Here is an 18,110-nt window from a genome sequence, read left to right as displayed (position 1 = left end):
AACAAACAAAATGGCAACCGCATGAATGTTTGTTGCTACACTAAATCTACACTTTGCTGGATAAGCGTTGATAAATTCAACAGGGTGAGCAGCACAAACAGAGCCCGGGAGCCCGCCATTGTTGTTGTGATGGTTGATTTTCTCGCGCATGCCTACTGACTAGAACTGTAATGCGCATGTGTGAAAAGTCTCCGTGTTCAGAGGAACTGCATATTGCAAGTTTACATGACAATGGAGAAGGTGCTGTTTCCAAAAAGTTGCACTCTGGAACCTGTTTTCAAAACGCTGCGTTTTCAGGCACCCAGAACGCTGCTGTCATGGAAACAATCAGCCAAAACGCAACTAAGGTTTACCGTTTTCAGTTGAAATCGTTGTCATATAAACAGGACTTCAGTGGCATCTAGCAGTAAGGATTGCAGACTGCAACCAGCTGAAACTTCACCCAGTTAGAAATCCTTCAGTGTTCATTGTTGAGGAGGTTTTAACCAGAAGCGGAATTATCAACAGAGTTCTCTTCCTTTCTAAAACAAATGGCCCTTTGATTCAAACCTGTAAAACACTGAAGAAAGCAGTCTCACATTACAAATCGATGTTTTTCCGATAAGGCTTGTCGCAGATGGCTTTTTAATTATGGTGGCCAATGCGTAAACACGAATGTCCTTATCTGGAGCCAATGCTTGGTTTGTCTGACCTGGGCTATAGCAGAAACACAGGGATACAACATGGCGATGACCATTAACAAGGACTTGTTGCGTATGTAGATATAAACAGCTCATTCTACGGTAACGGAAACTCAGCAATTCTTATTTTTAGGTGTTTATACACTTAAGAAATTTACAAATTTATAATATCTAAACTGCTTTACCTTGGCATCAGACAGCCCTTTCAGACAGTAATTTGAAATCAAAATCAAATCAAGTTTATTTATATATCGCATTTAAAAACAATCACGGTGACCACAGTGCTGTACAAATTAAAGACTGACACACAAATATATAGCATAATAACATGTACACAAATACAGAACAGAATAACACCAGTATGAACAATTACATGTGTAAAAAAAAAAAAAAAAAAAAAGATTATAAAACACTTAAATATTAAAACATCTACGAACAACCAAAGGCAGCTCTTATTTCAAAGCCACCAAAATCCATTGACCAAAACAGTAATTTTATTAAGCATATTACTGGAGTTGCTGGTGTACCGCTTCCTTCATTGGTTTAAGGCAATGCAGAGAAAATATTCTGAATATAGCATACACTGAAAGTGATATTAATTTTCTTTTAAGTGGGTCTTTTTAGGCAGCTAAAATACGCTTTGCCACAGCCGCTGTGTATGTACATGTAGCTCCTGTGCCAGAAGATTTAGTTTATCAAAGACGCTGGCAAAGCAACACAGTACATAAAATGAGTACAACAGCAGCGCCAGCCAGGTCGGAACACAATGTGTAATTTTATATCTTTAAACGTTACAGTTACGACTGAAAATGACAACAGACATTAACAAGTTTGCCAGCTTCACATATTTCCACAATTTAAATTAACTGCCAGTTGTCTGTCTGGAACTGATCGGTGTTGTTCGCTCAGCGTCGCAGTGATTTGGTCTGTAGATTTGGGAAAGATTAAAAGACATACTTGGGTTACATTGTGTTCAAACTGGCTCCAAAAACATGTGTGCCTCAGTCTGATCAATTCTCAACTAGATGCTGCGTACTACAATACCTCAAAGACATGTTTTTATTGTTTATGTGGGAGGAAGGCATAAAAATATGCACAAATAAAAGATTTTGAGAGTTTAAAGTATCAACAGGAGGTTTTCCTGGAAAACAACAAAAGGAACAAGGTTCATTATTTCCTCTTCTGCCATTTAAGTTTATATTCTGTTCATCTTAAAGGAGGAGTAAACTGTGAACAAGAACATGTTAGCATAAAGGAATATCTGGGTTTCACCTCTTGGGAATGAAACAGTGAGACAGTGGCAATGCAGGAGCCTCACAGCACCGAACTGGGAAGTCAGGATGGTCTCAGGCAACCATGTTATGTACATAATTAATTTCAGTATTCATACGCATCTTGAATTCTTCAAGTACCTGTTGCCATTTGTTATGGAGACTTGCTTGGGTAAATGCTCATTATTAAAAACATCGTAAAACTGTGCGTTATTGTCAGTGTTACACGTTAGGTGTGAAATACTATACGTGACCTGATCAAAATCATCAGCACGTGTATATAACTCACACAATATCGCCATACTATCCCCCACGGGGCCTTCTTGCCATAATTGGAGCTGCTTGGCATATCCATTTTGACTCATGGAAGGTTTACAAGGTGATTAAAGCAAATGGGCTAATAAAAAACTAGGCAACACAGTGCAACGTGTGCTTGCGGGCTACTTACAGCCCCGGGCCGAGCCCAAATGTAATCAATGTGTCCCATAAAACTCACATTTTCTTCTCTTCATCTGAGATCAGGTGCACAATCCAATATACAGCAGATTTTATAGATGTAACAAATGTTTGTCTCTCTTATTTTTGAGGCTAGATTGTAAATTTGTAATTGTATTGTTTGCACCCACTGCCAAATATTGTTAGGTTTAATATCGAGGCATCAGAGTATACAGCACCCTGACATTTACCAGTCTGGTTTTGTGTCTGGAAGATTGTTCCCAGACAGTTGTAGAGTGCGGGGTAATCTGAGGGTCAGACAGCCCCTGAACACATCACTCGACATGTTCAACAGAGTGTCTTTTTGAAGTTTTTTGTCCACCGTGATTATCTTGTGTGGCACTGGAGCTGCTCATCTTGTTAGGCCCTCACAATGCTGTTTTGTTCTGTGACTGAGGGAAGCATAATAGAATTACACTGTACAATGTGGGGGGTTTTGTCTGTCAAGAGCAGGAAGCAAATTATGTGGATATGCTGTTATTAACAAGGGGCTGTATTTTTATCACACACACTCCAGCGGCACTGAAAGCCCTTGACAAATCCTTTATTCTTCAGATTCCAGAAAAGACAAAGGCGAGGGAATCTTGTCACTTAGAGGTATTGAACGCATTTGAAAGAAAATGAGGAAAAGGATCGTGCTCACGCCCAACTTACCCCCTCTTTCTCCCTCCCTCCCTGTCTGCCTCTCCCCCGACAGCTGTCATTCTCTTCATACAATGGACCAGGATTACTATGAAGGGACGGACTACCTCTCCCCGGTTCCAGCTGATGGAGAGAGGACAGAGGAGTTTGAGTATGAGGTAGGAGTCGCACCTGAGATCACAGCTCACTAGAACCTGACAGATTCATCTGCATGGCTTATAATATGGACTAATTTTAGCGTATGGCTGATATATATGTGTATATACACAGGCAGATAAGTGACAAAAAGTTGCAGTACAGCCAGATAGGGTTGCCGTTCTAAAGTTTGTACACCAGAGAGCACTAAGAAGTTTATTTTTCAAATGCAAATGATCATGATTCTTCGAGGATTACTTAAAAAGTATTTTATTATTCGCTTCTTTGTGAGAGCTGGACAAGAAGTTTGATACTGCTCCAATGTCTGTCTGTTAAGTATGAAGCCGCAGCTCGGAATTCCCACTGAAAGCGTGATGTAAGCAAGACATGACGCTGTGCGCAAGCGTCCTGCCATCCAATCCACACTGACTCCGTTGTCCCTAAAAGTCTCACAAATCTGTCAGTAAGGGGGGATATCTGCTGTAGTGAAACAGACAACTCACAGACAGACTGAGAGCTGTGATCAACCAAATGAAGAAACATGTAATAAACAATATACAGTTGGATATTTGTGTGATTTAAATAGCTATAAATGCAGATTATGCTTCACTAAACATGACAAAAATAGACTTAAAGCATATAAAAACGTGGAGAGTCTCAAGTCAGTGTGGACTGATCGATTTAATAAATGGAGACGTATGTGTTCTGTCAGTTGCAACTGGCAAGTGACATCAAAAAGGCTTCTAAAAAGCCTTTCAGTGTGGATAGGCTGTTAGACCACTACCCAGCTAACGGCACTAATTAACATGTTTGTTTGATCAGACACAAACAGAAGTGTAAAAACAACATATCATGGTTTACGGGGAGTCACATGCTGCAAATATTTTTGTGTGTTTTGTCATTGCTGTGAGGTTGCCAGAAAAAAAATGTCAATTAGTGATATTTTTATTAAGTTATTTATTTATTTACTTTGGACAGAGCCAGGCAACTGTTTTCTTCTGTCTGCAGTCTTTGTGCTAAGCTAAGCTAATGGTCTCCTGGCTCCAGTCTCATACTTAAAAATAGACACGATTATTTTCAATCACTCTAACTAAATGAAGCTATGCTGGGAATTACATGACGACACCCAATTAAAAATGGTAACAATGCAAGGTTTCCCGCCTCAACAGGTGCAGCAAAACTAACAGACAGGTCAGGGAGATGAGAATCAGCTGCAGTTTGTGTCGTCCACACAGTCTAGGTAGGAGGTCTAATGCAGGATTTGTACTTCTGCATCAGTGCTATGCAGAGCCTACACCGTAGCCTATGCCGTTTGGAGCGTTTATACTTGTGCATTGGTGTGTCTGTGTCACTCTGCAGTTACACCTCCAAAACACTGGCCGGCAGCGGAGGTTTATGTTAAGTGCTGTAAAGTTTAATTGAATCAAAACACACCCAAAACACACATTAAATATTTGGCTTAATAGAGACAATGTCAAACACAAGTACACAAATTGGCTTCACTATAACTCGCAGCATTCACAGACAAACACTTGTCTTAATCTGGACACATTTTCCCCACAAATACAACATGCTGATTTCCTTTACTCACATGCATGTAACAACAGCAACATTTAACAAAGGTACAAAGGTTCAAAGGTACAACATTCGGTTCCATTACAACTCACAAGGTTCACCGAAAAACCAACTGTCTTCTACTAAACACGTTTTCCAAACAAATATAACATGCTAAAATTATTAGCACAATGCCCATGGCATTTTACATTGTTTAAATTAGCCTAGCAGCTAGCAGACTTTTCCCCCACTCATATGAAGCCAGGATAAATCACACACAGGACTTGAAATGCTTTTTTGTGGAGGCTTTGTTGTCTTCACAATTTATTGTTCCTTATCTGTGAAATTAAAGTAAATAAAAGCTTTAAGCCTACAAAAATAGTCACAGCGATGTGTAGTTACATTTCTAAGAGGTCCACGTCAGGCGTAGGCTCTTCGTCGACTGTAGGTACAAGTCAGTGTTTCTGCGACGCTGTTCAGCTCCTCGCAGACAGGCCTCTAGCTCATCACCCACTAATGTGTGCTCACCTTTTTTTCGGACAAGCTAGGATATATAAGTTGAGGAGGTTTTTACGAGGAGCCTAATTATCCGTAGACTTCTCTTTCTGTCCAGAACAAATGTAACTGGTGTTTAAAACCAGGAAAAACACTAAAGCAGCTTCACATAAAAATAGTTGTTTGAAACATGGCGGACTCTGGGACGAGAACCTGCTCCCTATGTAGATATAAATGGCTCATTCTAAGGTAACAAAAACATGACCTTTCTTATTTTCAGGGGATTATACACCAAAGAAAACATTCTTATTATATGTTCCAGTGTGAATAGACTGGGGCTTTGTAAGGGCTATAAAGCACCCTTATTAAAAATATCTGTTTATGTGTTTAGGATAAAAAATGAGTAATGGCCCATATGTTGTCATCACATTTTTTTTTTAAACTTTCATTTATAGATATGGGTATTGGCCTCAAAAGTCCAGTATCAGCAAGGCTTTACTGCTAACAAACAAGTTTAGTGCTAAAGTGCTGAAAGCGCCCATTCACCCATTAAGCACAGATGCAAACACACATCTGACCTCTCCAACACACAGACACACACTCCCTCAACGTTCCATATTTAATGATGCTTAGCAATTGGTGGAAGGGCCCAAACACTAATTGACTCTACAGGCAGATCCCAGGGGGACAGTAGTGACAGATGATGAGCCACATTGCAGACAGCTTGAAAAATCCCCCTGCTTCCATTGGCACTGATGACATGCCTCCATGTTTTTGCTTCTTTTTCTCCACGAGGCAAAAAGAGAAAGTTAAAAACCTCCAACCAGTGACTGTGTTACCTGAGATTTGCTAATTGTTTTCACAACTCTGGAAGAGAAAGCTCGCAAGCTGGTTGACTCTGAGCTCGATCAAAGCCAATTAAAGTGAGGTGTGTGTGGCAGGTGCTGGTAAGAAAAAAAAATTGATGAAAACACATTTCTTTCCTTCTGTATCTTTGCCTGAGTGTAAGTAACAGGAGCTGTTGGGTAGGTGATATTTCTAAGGCTGTTGATCTCTGACACATACAGACGGATACATACTGATGCACTGATTCAACTGTGGCGGGAGGAGATAAACAGACTCTGTCTTCACTCCGCTTTGGTCCAATATTCTTTATTTCCGAGTCATTGAGGTGCAAGCGTATTGGTAGTGAGAGCTCCGACTGGTCTGATGTATGATGACTGCTCACCCCTCCCTCTGCATATTTGCTTCATTTGAATTTGTTCTGAATGCTTCCACCCACTGAGCTTGAGCTGTTTCTTCACATCCTAAAGAGATTTGTGCACCCGCTCGGATCCCAGTGTCAAATCGGAACAAATATAATATATTAAAGCCTCTCTTTATGCCTCATTGCTATTAACAAATCCTATTATTCTGTTTATGCTTTATGGCCTCCGCCGTTTTTTTATTTCATGCTCGGGGAGTTAGATATCAAGCTAATGCGGCCCCACTTACTGTATGTCAACTGAAAACGCTGTGAGGGGGATGTAGGCGAAAAGCCGAAAAGCCACTTTCAGAGTCGACCTGATCCCTCACTCCCCACTGAAGGAGACGGAAGAGAATGAAGGGAAGACATTTCTTTAAATTACCTTTTGTTAGATGAAAACACACAGTGGGGGAGAGCAGTTTGCCATCACATCACAGAGGAACCACCTCAGTCTAATTCACCTTTCTAATACACCAGGACATTGATGTTTCTGTTAGGGTAATCAACATGTGAGAGTCCTGGAGTACAGTGGTTGATGAGGTGGAGAGACGCCAGATGCTACACAAATACACACTCATAGCATACTGTATATTTCAAAGCTGTTGGTTTATGTGAAAACGCTGATTTTTTTTCCCTGGACTTAGTACTAAATGGATACATGGCCACAGGACATGCCACACACTGCTAGTGTCCATCTGATCTAAGGACTGTGTTCAGACATCAGACTGCCAGCCACAGCAGGAAGCCATTTTCAGCTTTGATAGATCCAGATTTGATAGATCCTCTGTGGTACCTGTCTAGCACCACACAGCAGGCAGTCAAAGGCAGCAACCAGGAGGGCTTTTCCACTGGTTCTTTTGGCCACACAGTCAAACCATGCCCTGCTGATTTGGATTTCCGTTACCAGTTTAAAAGCGCCCCGCCTCCAAGTGAGTTTTGGTGGCATCAGATAGGCTTCATTATTATTCAGCATCAACACTCACTGACAATTCAGTTACATGCTGAAGTATTTCATTAATGTATAGATGGTCTTTTCATAAAACTAGACTGTCTATGCAGTAGGAAGACCCAAATGCTTTCGAAATTAGTGCTACATTAGGCACTCACTAGCTCACCTGGTAGAGCAGGCACCCCAGCGGCCACAGATTCAATTCCAACTCTGGCCCTTTGCTGCATTTCATCCCATCTTTCTCCCTATTTCACACTAGACTTTCCTATATAATAAAGGCAAAATACCCCCCCAAAAATCCTGGGAAAAAAGTAAAAATAAAAGGGACTGTGGCACTGCTTTTGCTCAAGATGTAGAAAATCTACAACTACCAGAATGCACTGCACCACACTGGACCAATGAATTTCCTAACTGAAAACAACATGGTGGCCAGCTGTTAACAAATGTTCTCGTATTACAGTTAAATAGTATGCTAAAATATGTTTCTAAAAACTTTCAGGCAAGAAATAGGAAACGCAGTAACAGAATCTTGGTTCATATTTGTTCAGATTTACTGTTTGATCTTTCATTCGCCTTCATTTACACAATACAGGAAACAGTATGGCTCCCACTTCCTGCTCACAAACTCTCATAATACAGCTAAACAGTGCACTTAAATATGTTTCTGAAGAATATTTAGGCAATAAATAGCAATACAGTAACAGAATCTTGGTTTATATTTGATCAGCATTGCCTAGTTTTACTGTTTGATCAGAGTTTGGACCGAGTTACAGAGTGGGGGGCAGCTCTTGCCACAGTATCCCTTTAAATAGCCTCTGCTGCTGTTGCCAGACAAATTCATCAGTTTCAACTGCATCTTAAAAAAGGGAAATAGAACGGCAAGTGCTTGGCCTGCAGTTGAGACACAAGCCCTTCTTACTATTTCTAGCAAGAAGACCGTGCAGGCAGGAGATGGGCATCCAGCGTACGTTTTGCAGTGCAGAGAGAACATTTAAAAACTCCTACACACCAAAAAGTTGTTGACCACCGTAAGACCAGCACGGCGGATAGAAAAGTGTTTCGCTGGTTCACAGTACAAGTGCATCATTAGTTTAACACACCTTTAAGTGGGTAGCCCAGTGTACAAGGACGCAAATCCCTACTGCGCTGGGCTGACAGGCCAAGTAAAAACAAGTCAAGCCAAGCCAGCATGTGCACGGAGCAGGACTATAGCTGATGAGTATTTTACAGTTTAAGCTTTTTGTTCTGTCCCCAATCGGCCAAATGCAGGTTTATGTAACCAGGTTACTGGCAAAATGATTTCCTAAACATCATGCAAATGAGAGAAGGTTTCTGTAATTGGAGTAAAAGATTGGAGGAACTCAGTGAGTGCAGCTGAAATTATGCGTACACATAACATAAATGTTTTAACTGGGTTTTTACAAGAGCACATGTTGGTGAGAGACTGCAGACAGGGAGAATATCGCTGCCCTATCTATGTAGCAGGATGAAAAGAAGCACCACATTTGCATCCAAAGTAATTAAATCGAAGTCCGAGTTTGAATTAAATGAAAACAGACACATCTGTGAAGGCGGACTTCCACAGCTGAACAGTCAACTACCTGTGAAGGTCCGGCAGTCTCGATATAAGGCTCTATTTACAGAGTCTTATACAGTCAAACTAAAACATGTTCAGGGGAAGTGAGAAGAGAAATCTGATTGCTGATTGGTTTTACAGTCATCAAGTTACAACAATTCATGTAAACTCATTCTCCAGTTTCCTTCCTTATTTAGCCTTTTCCCAGAAACCATTCTATACTTTCTTTTTTTAAGCCCATTTTCATATATACAGCTTGTTTGCTTTTTAGTTCACAATTCATTACAGAGAAAATTTCCAGTCAGAGATAAAGGGAAAATAAATAAATAAAGAAAAATATAAAAGATATAAACAGTCAATACATTCACAGAATAATAACGATTGGGGGAAAAAACCAGTTGAGATGAAACAGATGACTAATAATGAAAATAACTAATAAGCTACATTAAATACAATGACACTATAGTTATAGTCTCCCATCTTCTATAAGCCCCCTTTTCTCAAACACATCTTCCCTTCTCCTTATTTTGTGAGTCACTTTCTCCATTAAGTTTACTTCTTGAGTCATACTTTATCATTTTACCACCCTGTGGTTATCTGTTTTAGTGCTGTGATTCTTAAGATTCTGAATAAGTACTTTTCATCTTGACTAACGCCTCATTTCCACTTGCGTATGTGTATGAGACGAGGCGACCGGAAGTCTATTCAGTCTTGTGACAATCTCCATGATATCTGATGTGTATAGAAATGCATTTGCTTGCATTGGACACTAAAAGCATCATCCTTATATTTACGGATCTACGAACATCAGTCACATATGTAAGTGGAAACGAGCCGTGAGAGTAGCTGAAGGTTTTCCCCAAATTCTGCTCTGCTTCTAAATACAGAAGATTTTTTTTAAAAAAATCTCTTCCATCAACAATAAACACTTAGGTAGAAAAAATGTAAGAAAGTTGGCATGATTTTCTCCGTAGTTCCTTCAGCACTGAGAGCTTGATCTCTTATATTTTGAGATGATCTCTGAGGTCAAGATTTATCTAATGTTTATTTTCCAAGCGAATTCGTTCATGTCTGTCGGCCAAGTCGTGGCACAATTTTATGAGTCCACAATCACCTAATCTGACATAGTGACCATCGGAACAAACAGAAATGTCGTGTAGTGTTCTATACTTTCTATGTCCCCGGTAGGGACTGACAGTAGAATTCATTGTACCATTCTCCACTGCATCTCCCTCCCCAACTATGTCTGCCTCTACTATCTTAAAAAACCTCTTTGAAATAACCCGCTTCACTTAACAAGCTCGGAAAAAAGGATTTGAGTGGATATATATGGTATATTGTAGCTCAGCTAATTTAATTGTTCATTCTGTAGTAAAGGCGTGGGACATTTTCCCCCCATCCATGGTTAAAACTGGACTCAGCACAGGACCCTAAAATGTTTCCATCCTCTCTGATGGTTGGCTTGTTTGGAGTAATGAAACACACAGGCCATGCCTTATAGCTAGAATTTCACACGGAAACATCCTACATTTCCTCAGATGCCTTGATGTATATATGGCCACAACATCATGTTAGTCACCATTCCTTTGATTAGTTTCAGTGAGTTCTGAAGGGGCAAAGCACTCCAGGCTCGGAGATAGTCACCCCTCTCTTCCTGCCAGTGGTAGCCATCCATGCATTTGTGACTGCTTTTTCAATTACTGGTAATCAAAGGTGCAATTATTATGACAGCATCCAATGTGCTTTGATGGTGGGCGGCAATCTTCCCCCTAATCACGCCATCGCAGTCATTAATTTACTGTCAGCCCTCGTCCCCGTGCCACGTCGCAATCTCCTGCCTGAGAGGCAGAGAGCTCGCCTGGAAAGTGGAGGAGAAAAAAAAAAAAATCAAAAGGCGAGAGGAGAGACAGAGATTGGTGAATGTGTGTTTGATGGATCAGGAGACAACCTCCTTTTACTGAAGCATCTGAGTGAGTGGGTGCTTTCTCTACACAACATTGTCTTAAAACAAAAACAGCAAAAGAACATCTGGTGAAGAAAAAGGGTCAGATGTGTGTGCTGCTCGTAGTTAAACACACACACACACATGCAGAGTTGATGTTTCATCCAACATGCAGTAATTGTAGCAATCTATTTTCTCTGATCATTTAGCCACAGGTCCCCTGCACTATATCTAACCATTAATTAGTCAGAGGTAACTTTAGGCTTGTTCCACAGAGCCACATGGGGATGATGTAGTACCTGCTCACACCTCTGCTTTGCCTCAGTCTCAGCAATTAATTTATGTGGTTTATTTTTAGACAGATGTCTCCGAGACATTGCCAGTGATTTCAATATTTCCCACAGATATCCCACAACTTCTCACATCACATTAGCATGCAAGACATGCGCCGTCTCCGTCGCTCCCATTACCTCCATGACTGCTTCGTTGCATCAGATGTGCCGCTTTAATAATATCTTTACCAACAATAATGGTGGTAGCTCATTAGTAATATTTTTAATGTAGCTAATGACTGATTCTAGCGGCTCACTTTGTTCAGGTAGTCGGCAGCATAGCTTCTCCCCGCTTTCACGTCGTATCCTTACATATCAGCCGGGATTTGAAGTTGTCATCGCTTCTGAGACAGTCAATTAAAGATCTGAGCTCCCCGTCAGGTGGAGGCTGTCGAGAAAGATAAAACGACAAAGCTCAGATGATGTCGTTTTTCTCTGGCTCTTTTTCTCTGCGTCTGGGCGAATGTGTGTGCTCTGCTGAATACACTTGTGTGTAAGCATAGGGATTGTACAGGGATGCAGCAATTACTTTTTGTGTAGGAGTGTGTATGGAAGTGTGTGTCGCCCAGCAGCAGCAGCAGCAGCACTCTGGTCCAAAAACACCTGAGTGATCTGTCAATGTGTGAGAAAACCAGAGGTAGAGAAGTGTAGGAAGAAACGACTGACAGGGGAGAAGGAGAAAATGGGAATTGAGCCTAAAGATGTGTTTTTGTGTGTGTCTGAGTGTGTGTGTGTGTGTGTGTGTGTGTGTGTGTGTGAGGAAGTGGGGGGTCATAAACAGCTTAGGAGGGGTAGCCAGAGGCAGCAGGTGGCGGCTTTCTGGCGGTGGTATTGGCCTTTTCCCCTTCTTCCCCCCATCTCATCTCACCATGATCAGACTTCTCCCCCTCCACCTCATCCCCTTCCCAAAGCCCTGCCACATCTGACACGTGTAACCAGCCAACCCACACTTGTCACAGAGGAAATGAATCTCTCTGTTTCTGTGTGAGGCCCCTCTGAGCCCCACCAGAGCCCTCGCCACCGCCTCAATCCTCCTCTCCACTCAACCACCTCGCTCCTGCTGCTGAGAGTTAGTGTGTTTCTGCTCTAATGAAGACTTTGGGAGGAGAGGCCATTTCACACTTGATTCCCTCCAACACCCTTGATATGTTTCAGCATTTAGGGATGGAGCTCAGGCTTGTGCTGTTTGGTGTTTGGCTGCACCTCTGTTGTGAGAAACCCAGAGGGCAGAGTGGCTTATGTACATCAAGTGTCTGCAAGCTTGGGAGAAATTGGAGGTTGTTTGGTTCCATATTCACGAGATGAAGGGGGTGTGTGCCACTCACTCAAGCTCCGGCTGTGGTTAATCAAATCTCACTTTATGTTTGTTTGTATTTATGAACTTAAATGAAGAATTCATGTTGACGCCAGGGTCCTTTGGTACATTCCAAGAGGCTTGTGGGAAATTTGACGACCACTGATTTGTAAATCAATAGTTTGTTGATCTCTCCCCAAGGGAAGACGAGAAATACTTCAGCGCTGCTGCAAATATGTATATCTGGAAGCATTAGCATAATTATAGTTTATTTATAGTCTAATATTCTACAACTTGGCAAAGGCTTGAAAGAAAAACACTTGAGGTCCTCTGGCATTTATCAAAGCCCCCACCGATCAAACTCTACGAGCTGCGAATGTCTTTCATGATCAAACGCTTTTAGATTCAAAAACCTCAGATGAGAGTTGGCAATCCAGACTCAAAAATAAGTCGGATTCTGTGCTGAAACTTGAAGAACATTGTTATTTGATCTTCAGTGGAGCAGAAACTTTAGTCTTTGTGTAGCCATTGTTGTGCATCAAGATTTGAGTTTTATGGTTAGTGAATAGACTTTATTTGGAGTGTCAGATTGGTTTCTGTTTTCTTGACTGAAGGTTATACAGGTCTTCTATATCAGCTAAACAAGATCACCATAAGGTTGATTTAGTAGCTGTTCTGGAGCTTTCTGTTATATCACTTGATCTTCCTCTGCAAATTGACATTGTGCAGTTGCCATGGAATTGTAGTTAATTTATTTTCTGAGCACTTCAAGGATTCCTTTTTCATTATGGCATGAAGTACTTTGAAAAATAGATATTTGACCAATTCTACAAATCAAATACAAGTGATATGAATACATATGAACATAAAATGGGATAAAGTTTTATTTTTCTCCATGCTGACAAAAAGTTACAACAGTTCCTCTTTCCGCTGCAGAGAGGGAGGTTTGTCCCAGAGCTTGCCATTGTATTTATACCTTCATTCAGCTGTGAAGCTGACTACAAACGGAGTTACACTTGTGACAGAGTGGGAGTGGGGAGGGTGTGTTTGGGAGGCCCTGTGTGGTTTGATCAAAAACTCCAGAATAGCTACTAAAAGGACCTTGTGGTTTTGAGGAGATTGTTTTGTGAACTACTGTTTTCAAGGTCAAAATGAACTCTGTGTCCTCTATATCCATAAGGGTGCTTTCACACCTGCACTGTTTGGTTCAGTTCAATCAAACTCAAGTTTGTTTGCCCCCCAAGTGTGATTTGTTTAGGCAGGTGTGAACACAGCAATTGCACTCGGGTGCGCACCAAAACAACCAGACCAAGACCTTCTTGAAGAGGTGGTCTCGGTCCGCTTACAAACGAACTCTGGTGCAGTTCGTTTGTGGTGAGAACGTGTTCCGACCTGGATCTGAACCAACTGTAGTCACATGACACATTGTTTGGGTTAAACATGAGCATGTTACAGTCCTGGAGGATTATTAATGTGCACCTCCTCCTGTACTGCCTTAATATGCACATTCAGCATTCAGCACATCCAATGCATCAAAACATTGTTTTCTAGTTGGAGCCGCGCCGCGTTTTCAAACTGTATGGTTTGACTAAAATGAACAATGACAGCAATATAGTCCATGATGAGCAGCGCTAAAATCAACCTGCGTAGTTGTCCCTCCATTGTGACATTAGAAAGTGTCACATTTATCTTGCAAGTGTACTCTTCTTCAACATTGTGTTTACTTCCTGGATTTTTCCCACATGGAAATTCTGACAAATCAAGAGCAGCTTTATTGCGCAAGACATTTGAGCTCATCTGCTTGTAAATGCTGCCGTGAGAACACGAACCAACTCTCGGCAATTATGCAACTTTCTAACAAAATGAGTCCCTGATTCGAACCAAAGCAAGACAACTCTAGGTCTGAAAGCACCCTTAATGTCTGACTTGTCTTCATTCCAGGGATGGCATTGTCTGTTGGTGTACCACTTTATTACAGAAGTATCTCAACAACTGTAAGGATGTATTGCAATGAAATTTGGTACAGACATTCATAGTTCCCAGAGAGTGAATCCCAATAACTTTTGTGATCCCCTGACAGTTCCTTTTGCGCTTCCATAAGGTTGACATTTATGGTTCAAGACAAATGTCTCTAGGATTTCCATGAAATTTGGTATCCACACCCCTTCAATACCTGTGAAACTAATGGCATCCCCATCGTCCCATGCGCAATGTTGTTTGGTGCTAATTAACAAGTGTTGGCATATTTACCTGCTAAACTAAGATATTAAACATGATCACCTTTATACCTGCTAAACATTGGCATTGTGAACATGCAGACTAAACATTTAGCTCAAAGGAATGTTGTGCCTGCCATTAATGATAATTTTCACATGTTTGTATTGTCTGTATTTTCTTTCTTCATAGGAGGTGGAATTGTGTCGACTCAACAGCCAAGAGAAGTTGGGGTTAACTCTGTGCTACAGAACAGATGAAGAGGAGGATGTGGCCATCTATGTTAGCGAGGTGAGTACTTAAATGAGATGTGTTCAAAGTATTGATTTACTTAATATAAGACCATGGGCCAAATGCATAAACGATGTGTACACACAAAACCCAAATGTATGCCTTTTCCCACACATAAACTGGTATTTATAAAGGAAGAAGAATGTGCCTCATGCAGATTTCATACCTGGCACACTCATGGTTTAGCTGAGATGGCTGCAGGTGATAACATAAGGAGGTTAAATATAAGTTGAGAGACGTGTTGTTTGCCAGTTTCACTGACTGAGTTATTATTTTTGCAGGCTACACTGCGTTCTGTAAGATGTCAGTCAAAGGAGCATTTATAACCCTAATTTTAAATTATTCACGAGTGATGAATTTCATCATTTTTATTTACATATGAGCATCATCTCCCTGTTGATGATCATTTATTTTTTTCCTGTGAAGCACTTTGTAAAGTCAGTTTTCACATGAGCGCTATGAATGAATCATTGATCATCTCGACGTTTAATAATAATGATGATTGAGATTTTACAGCGATGATGGTTTCTCAGAAATGTGATGAATTAGTTGTACAGGTGGTACAAATATCCACAGCCATGCGTAATGACAGCTGCACCGGCACCGTTGGGGAACCTCGCTGATACGACACTGTCGGTGAAATCGCACTTTCTTCTTCTTTCGTAATTCTCATTGACAGATCTAATGAGTGGTAAAGCAGCACAAGTATCAATATGCAAACGGATGTTTATGTTCTTTTCTATATCCATTTATGGCGAACTGTGGTGTGTATATGTGCATGTGCGTCCAGAGATTTATAAAAACAGAATCAGGCATACGCACAGCCTATAAATCTGATGAAAAGACTGCATATGCATATTTCTGCCTTTGTGCGTACGCAGTTTTAGTCATGAATCTACAGAGTTTCATGCATCTAGCCCCATGAGTACTGCATCTTCTAACTTAGTCTGCTTTGAGGAAGCACTAACTTTTCACACTTGCGTTTTTATTGGAGAACTCTCTAAATACAGAATTTCTTTTATCTTTGCCCACTCTGCATAGCTCCTGGAGATAATTTAAAAACATGCAACATAAATGTACCCACCTCCTGCTAGCTTTTTTTTTTTGCCAACCACCACAGTTAGGACTGCCAGCTGTTTGAAAATGAAAATATGAACACTCTTGGGGCAAAAGGTATATGCATATTCTACAGAGTTCTTTATGTTTCATTCTTTGAAGTCTCACATTTACACATCATACACTGTTGTAGAAACCATAATTATATGATTAGATCAGAGTGCCTCAGTGAAATGCCTAAACAACTGAGAGAGCTAAATTTCCAAGACTAAATCAACTGTGGCGTTTAATATTAATCTTCCAATTTATGATTTACTTTAGTATTCATGTGAGCAAAGCATGTTTCTCCATTGGGTATAGTAATTTTAAAATTGAACTCTTTCATCATCCAAAAATGACATTATTGGACAGTTTGGCAATGTTCTAACTGCGCGAGCACACTGTCGTCTACCAACATGAAATGACTGCCAAAACAAACAAAAATACTTTCAGGTCTGTCTGAGTTGTTCCCGCAGTCCTTTCAGTACAGCTGACACTAATCATCAAGCTGTGAGATGCATGTTAGCAAAAAGACTCTTGCATCCATTTATCTCCCACTTGTTGGAAGCTTTGAAAATACTGTTTTCCATTCTGCTCAACTTTCTCTGCGATTCGTTTGAAGTTGACTCGGACCCTGCAAGGTGTTCGCTTTGAGAGCTGAGCAGAATACAAATCACTGTGGTCCGTGGCTCTTGGCAGCATCCTTAAGTGTTCGTTCTGCAAAAAAGTAGGGCTTAAAGGTGCGTGCTGCATGTAGATGAGGCGGCTGAATGTCACTGTACACAGGATGTGTTAGAGGAGGTGTTACTGTGATCTTGCATAAGTAGTGAGAACGCATCAACATGGAGTTGAGAACAATGCAAGGTCGTTTTACAACAAATTTAAATTCCCAACTTTGTGGCACTTGATGAATGGCCGCATTGTTTTTTACTTTGTGCTGTTAAGTTTATTTCCCTTTGTTTCCATTGTGTCTCACAGAACAGTGGTTTAATAATGCAGAAGAACAAAAGCAGAAAAAGTATGTTTCCTTAGTTCTATCCACTTTCTATACTAAACAGTACATTATCAGTGTATTAAGGGGCACAGGGGGCTGAAGTCTATTCCAGCGTGCATAGGGCAAAAAGGCAAAGTCCATCCAGGACAGGTCACGTCAGTTTTCAGTCTGTCTTTTCCCTCTCTGTTGATGTGTCCTCCAGATTAGGGATGTCAGTTTCAGTTAACTTTGCTTTTGAAAGCCAGGCACCTGTTAACTGGTAATTAATCTGTGAATTTTTATGGGGGGGTGACGTGAAATACCTGAGGCTTGTCCCTTTAGTCCACTGCTCTGTTGACTCAGTAAGCTTTAGCGCCATATTTCAAAGTGCTATCCATTAAAAGGTGGTGAAATTTTAATGTTTTGTGATGTACAGTAAATGTCTTGCCTTTTAATTTATTTCATTGTGTTGGCTTTAATGACTGGCACAGCTAGCTGCGGTAACATGTGGAAACATAGTGCCCACCCACTGCCTGGTCTCCACTGGTTAGCTAACGGTAGCCTTGGCCACTCACCAGTCACCACAGTGCATATGAGCTAATAAGCTGCACCGTTCATTCAGTGATTACCGCTGGTAGCATTGTCCTTGTTGTGAAAACATGGTACCACTCTTTTGTCTTCCCCATATAGGCGGCTTCATTTAAACCCTTTAGCAGTGTTAACTATGTTAGCACCATTAGCCCCGCTGACACTGCTAACATCGATAACTGCTGGTAACGTCGTTCTTGCTGTGAAAACATGGTACCACTCTTTGGTCTCCACCATATAGCCCTGGTGAGTAAGCGGCTTCATTTAAACCCTTTTGCATTGTTAACTATGTTAGCATCACTAGCCCTGCTAACACTGCTAACTGTGCTAACAGTGAT

General features: G+C 40.9%; 1 protein-coding gene across 2 annotated transcripts in view; it reads left to right on the top strand.

Moving 5' to 3' along the window:
- LOC117262804 (PDZ domain-containing RING finger protein 4) overlaps positions 1–18,110 on the top strand; it is a 197,343-nt gene that overhangs the window by 166,882 nt on the left and 12,351 nt on the right. For both annotated transcript variants that reach the window (XM_033635952.2, XM_033635953.2), the window contains 2 exons: positions 3,144–3,246; positions 15,018–15,116. In XM_033635952.2, coding sequence (XP_033491843.2) covers positions 3,144–3,246; positions 15,018–15,116 — 202 coding nt within the window. The remainder of the gene's footprint in view (positions 1–3,143; positions 3,247–15,017; positions 15,117–18,110) is intronic.

The sequence above is a fragment of the Epinephelus lanceolatus genome, chromosome 5 (assembly GCF_041903045.1).
Source record: "Epinephelus lanceolatus isolate andai-2023 chromosome 5, ASM4190304v1, whole genome shotgun sequence".
Taxonomy (NCBI): Eukaryota; Metazoa; Chordata; class Actinopteri; order Perciformes; family Serranidae; genus Epinephelus; species Epinephelus lanceolatus.
This window is presented reverse-complemented; position numbering and strand designations above follow the sequence as displayed.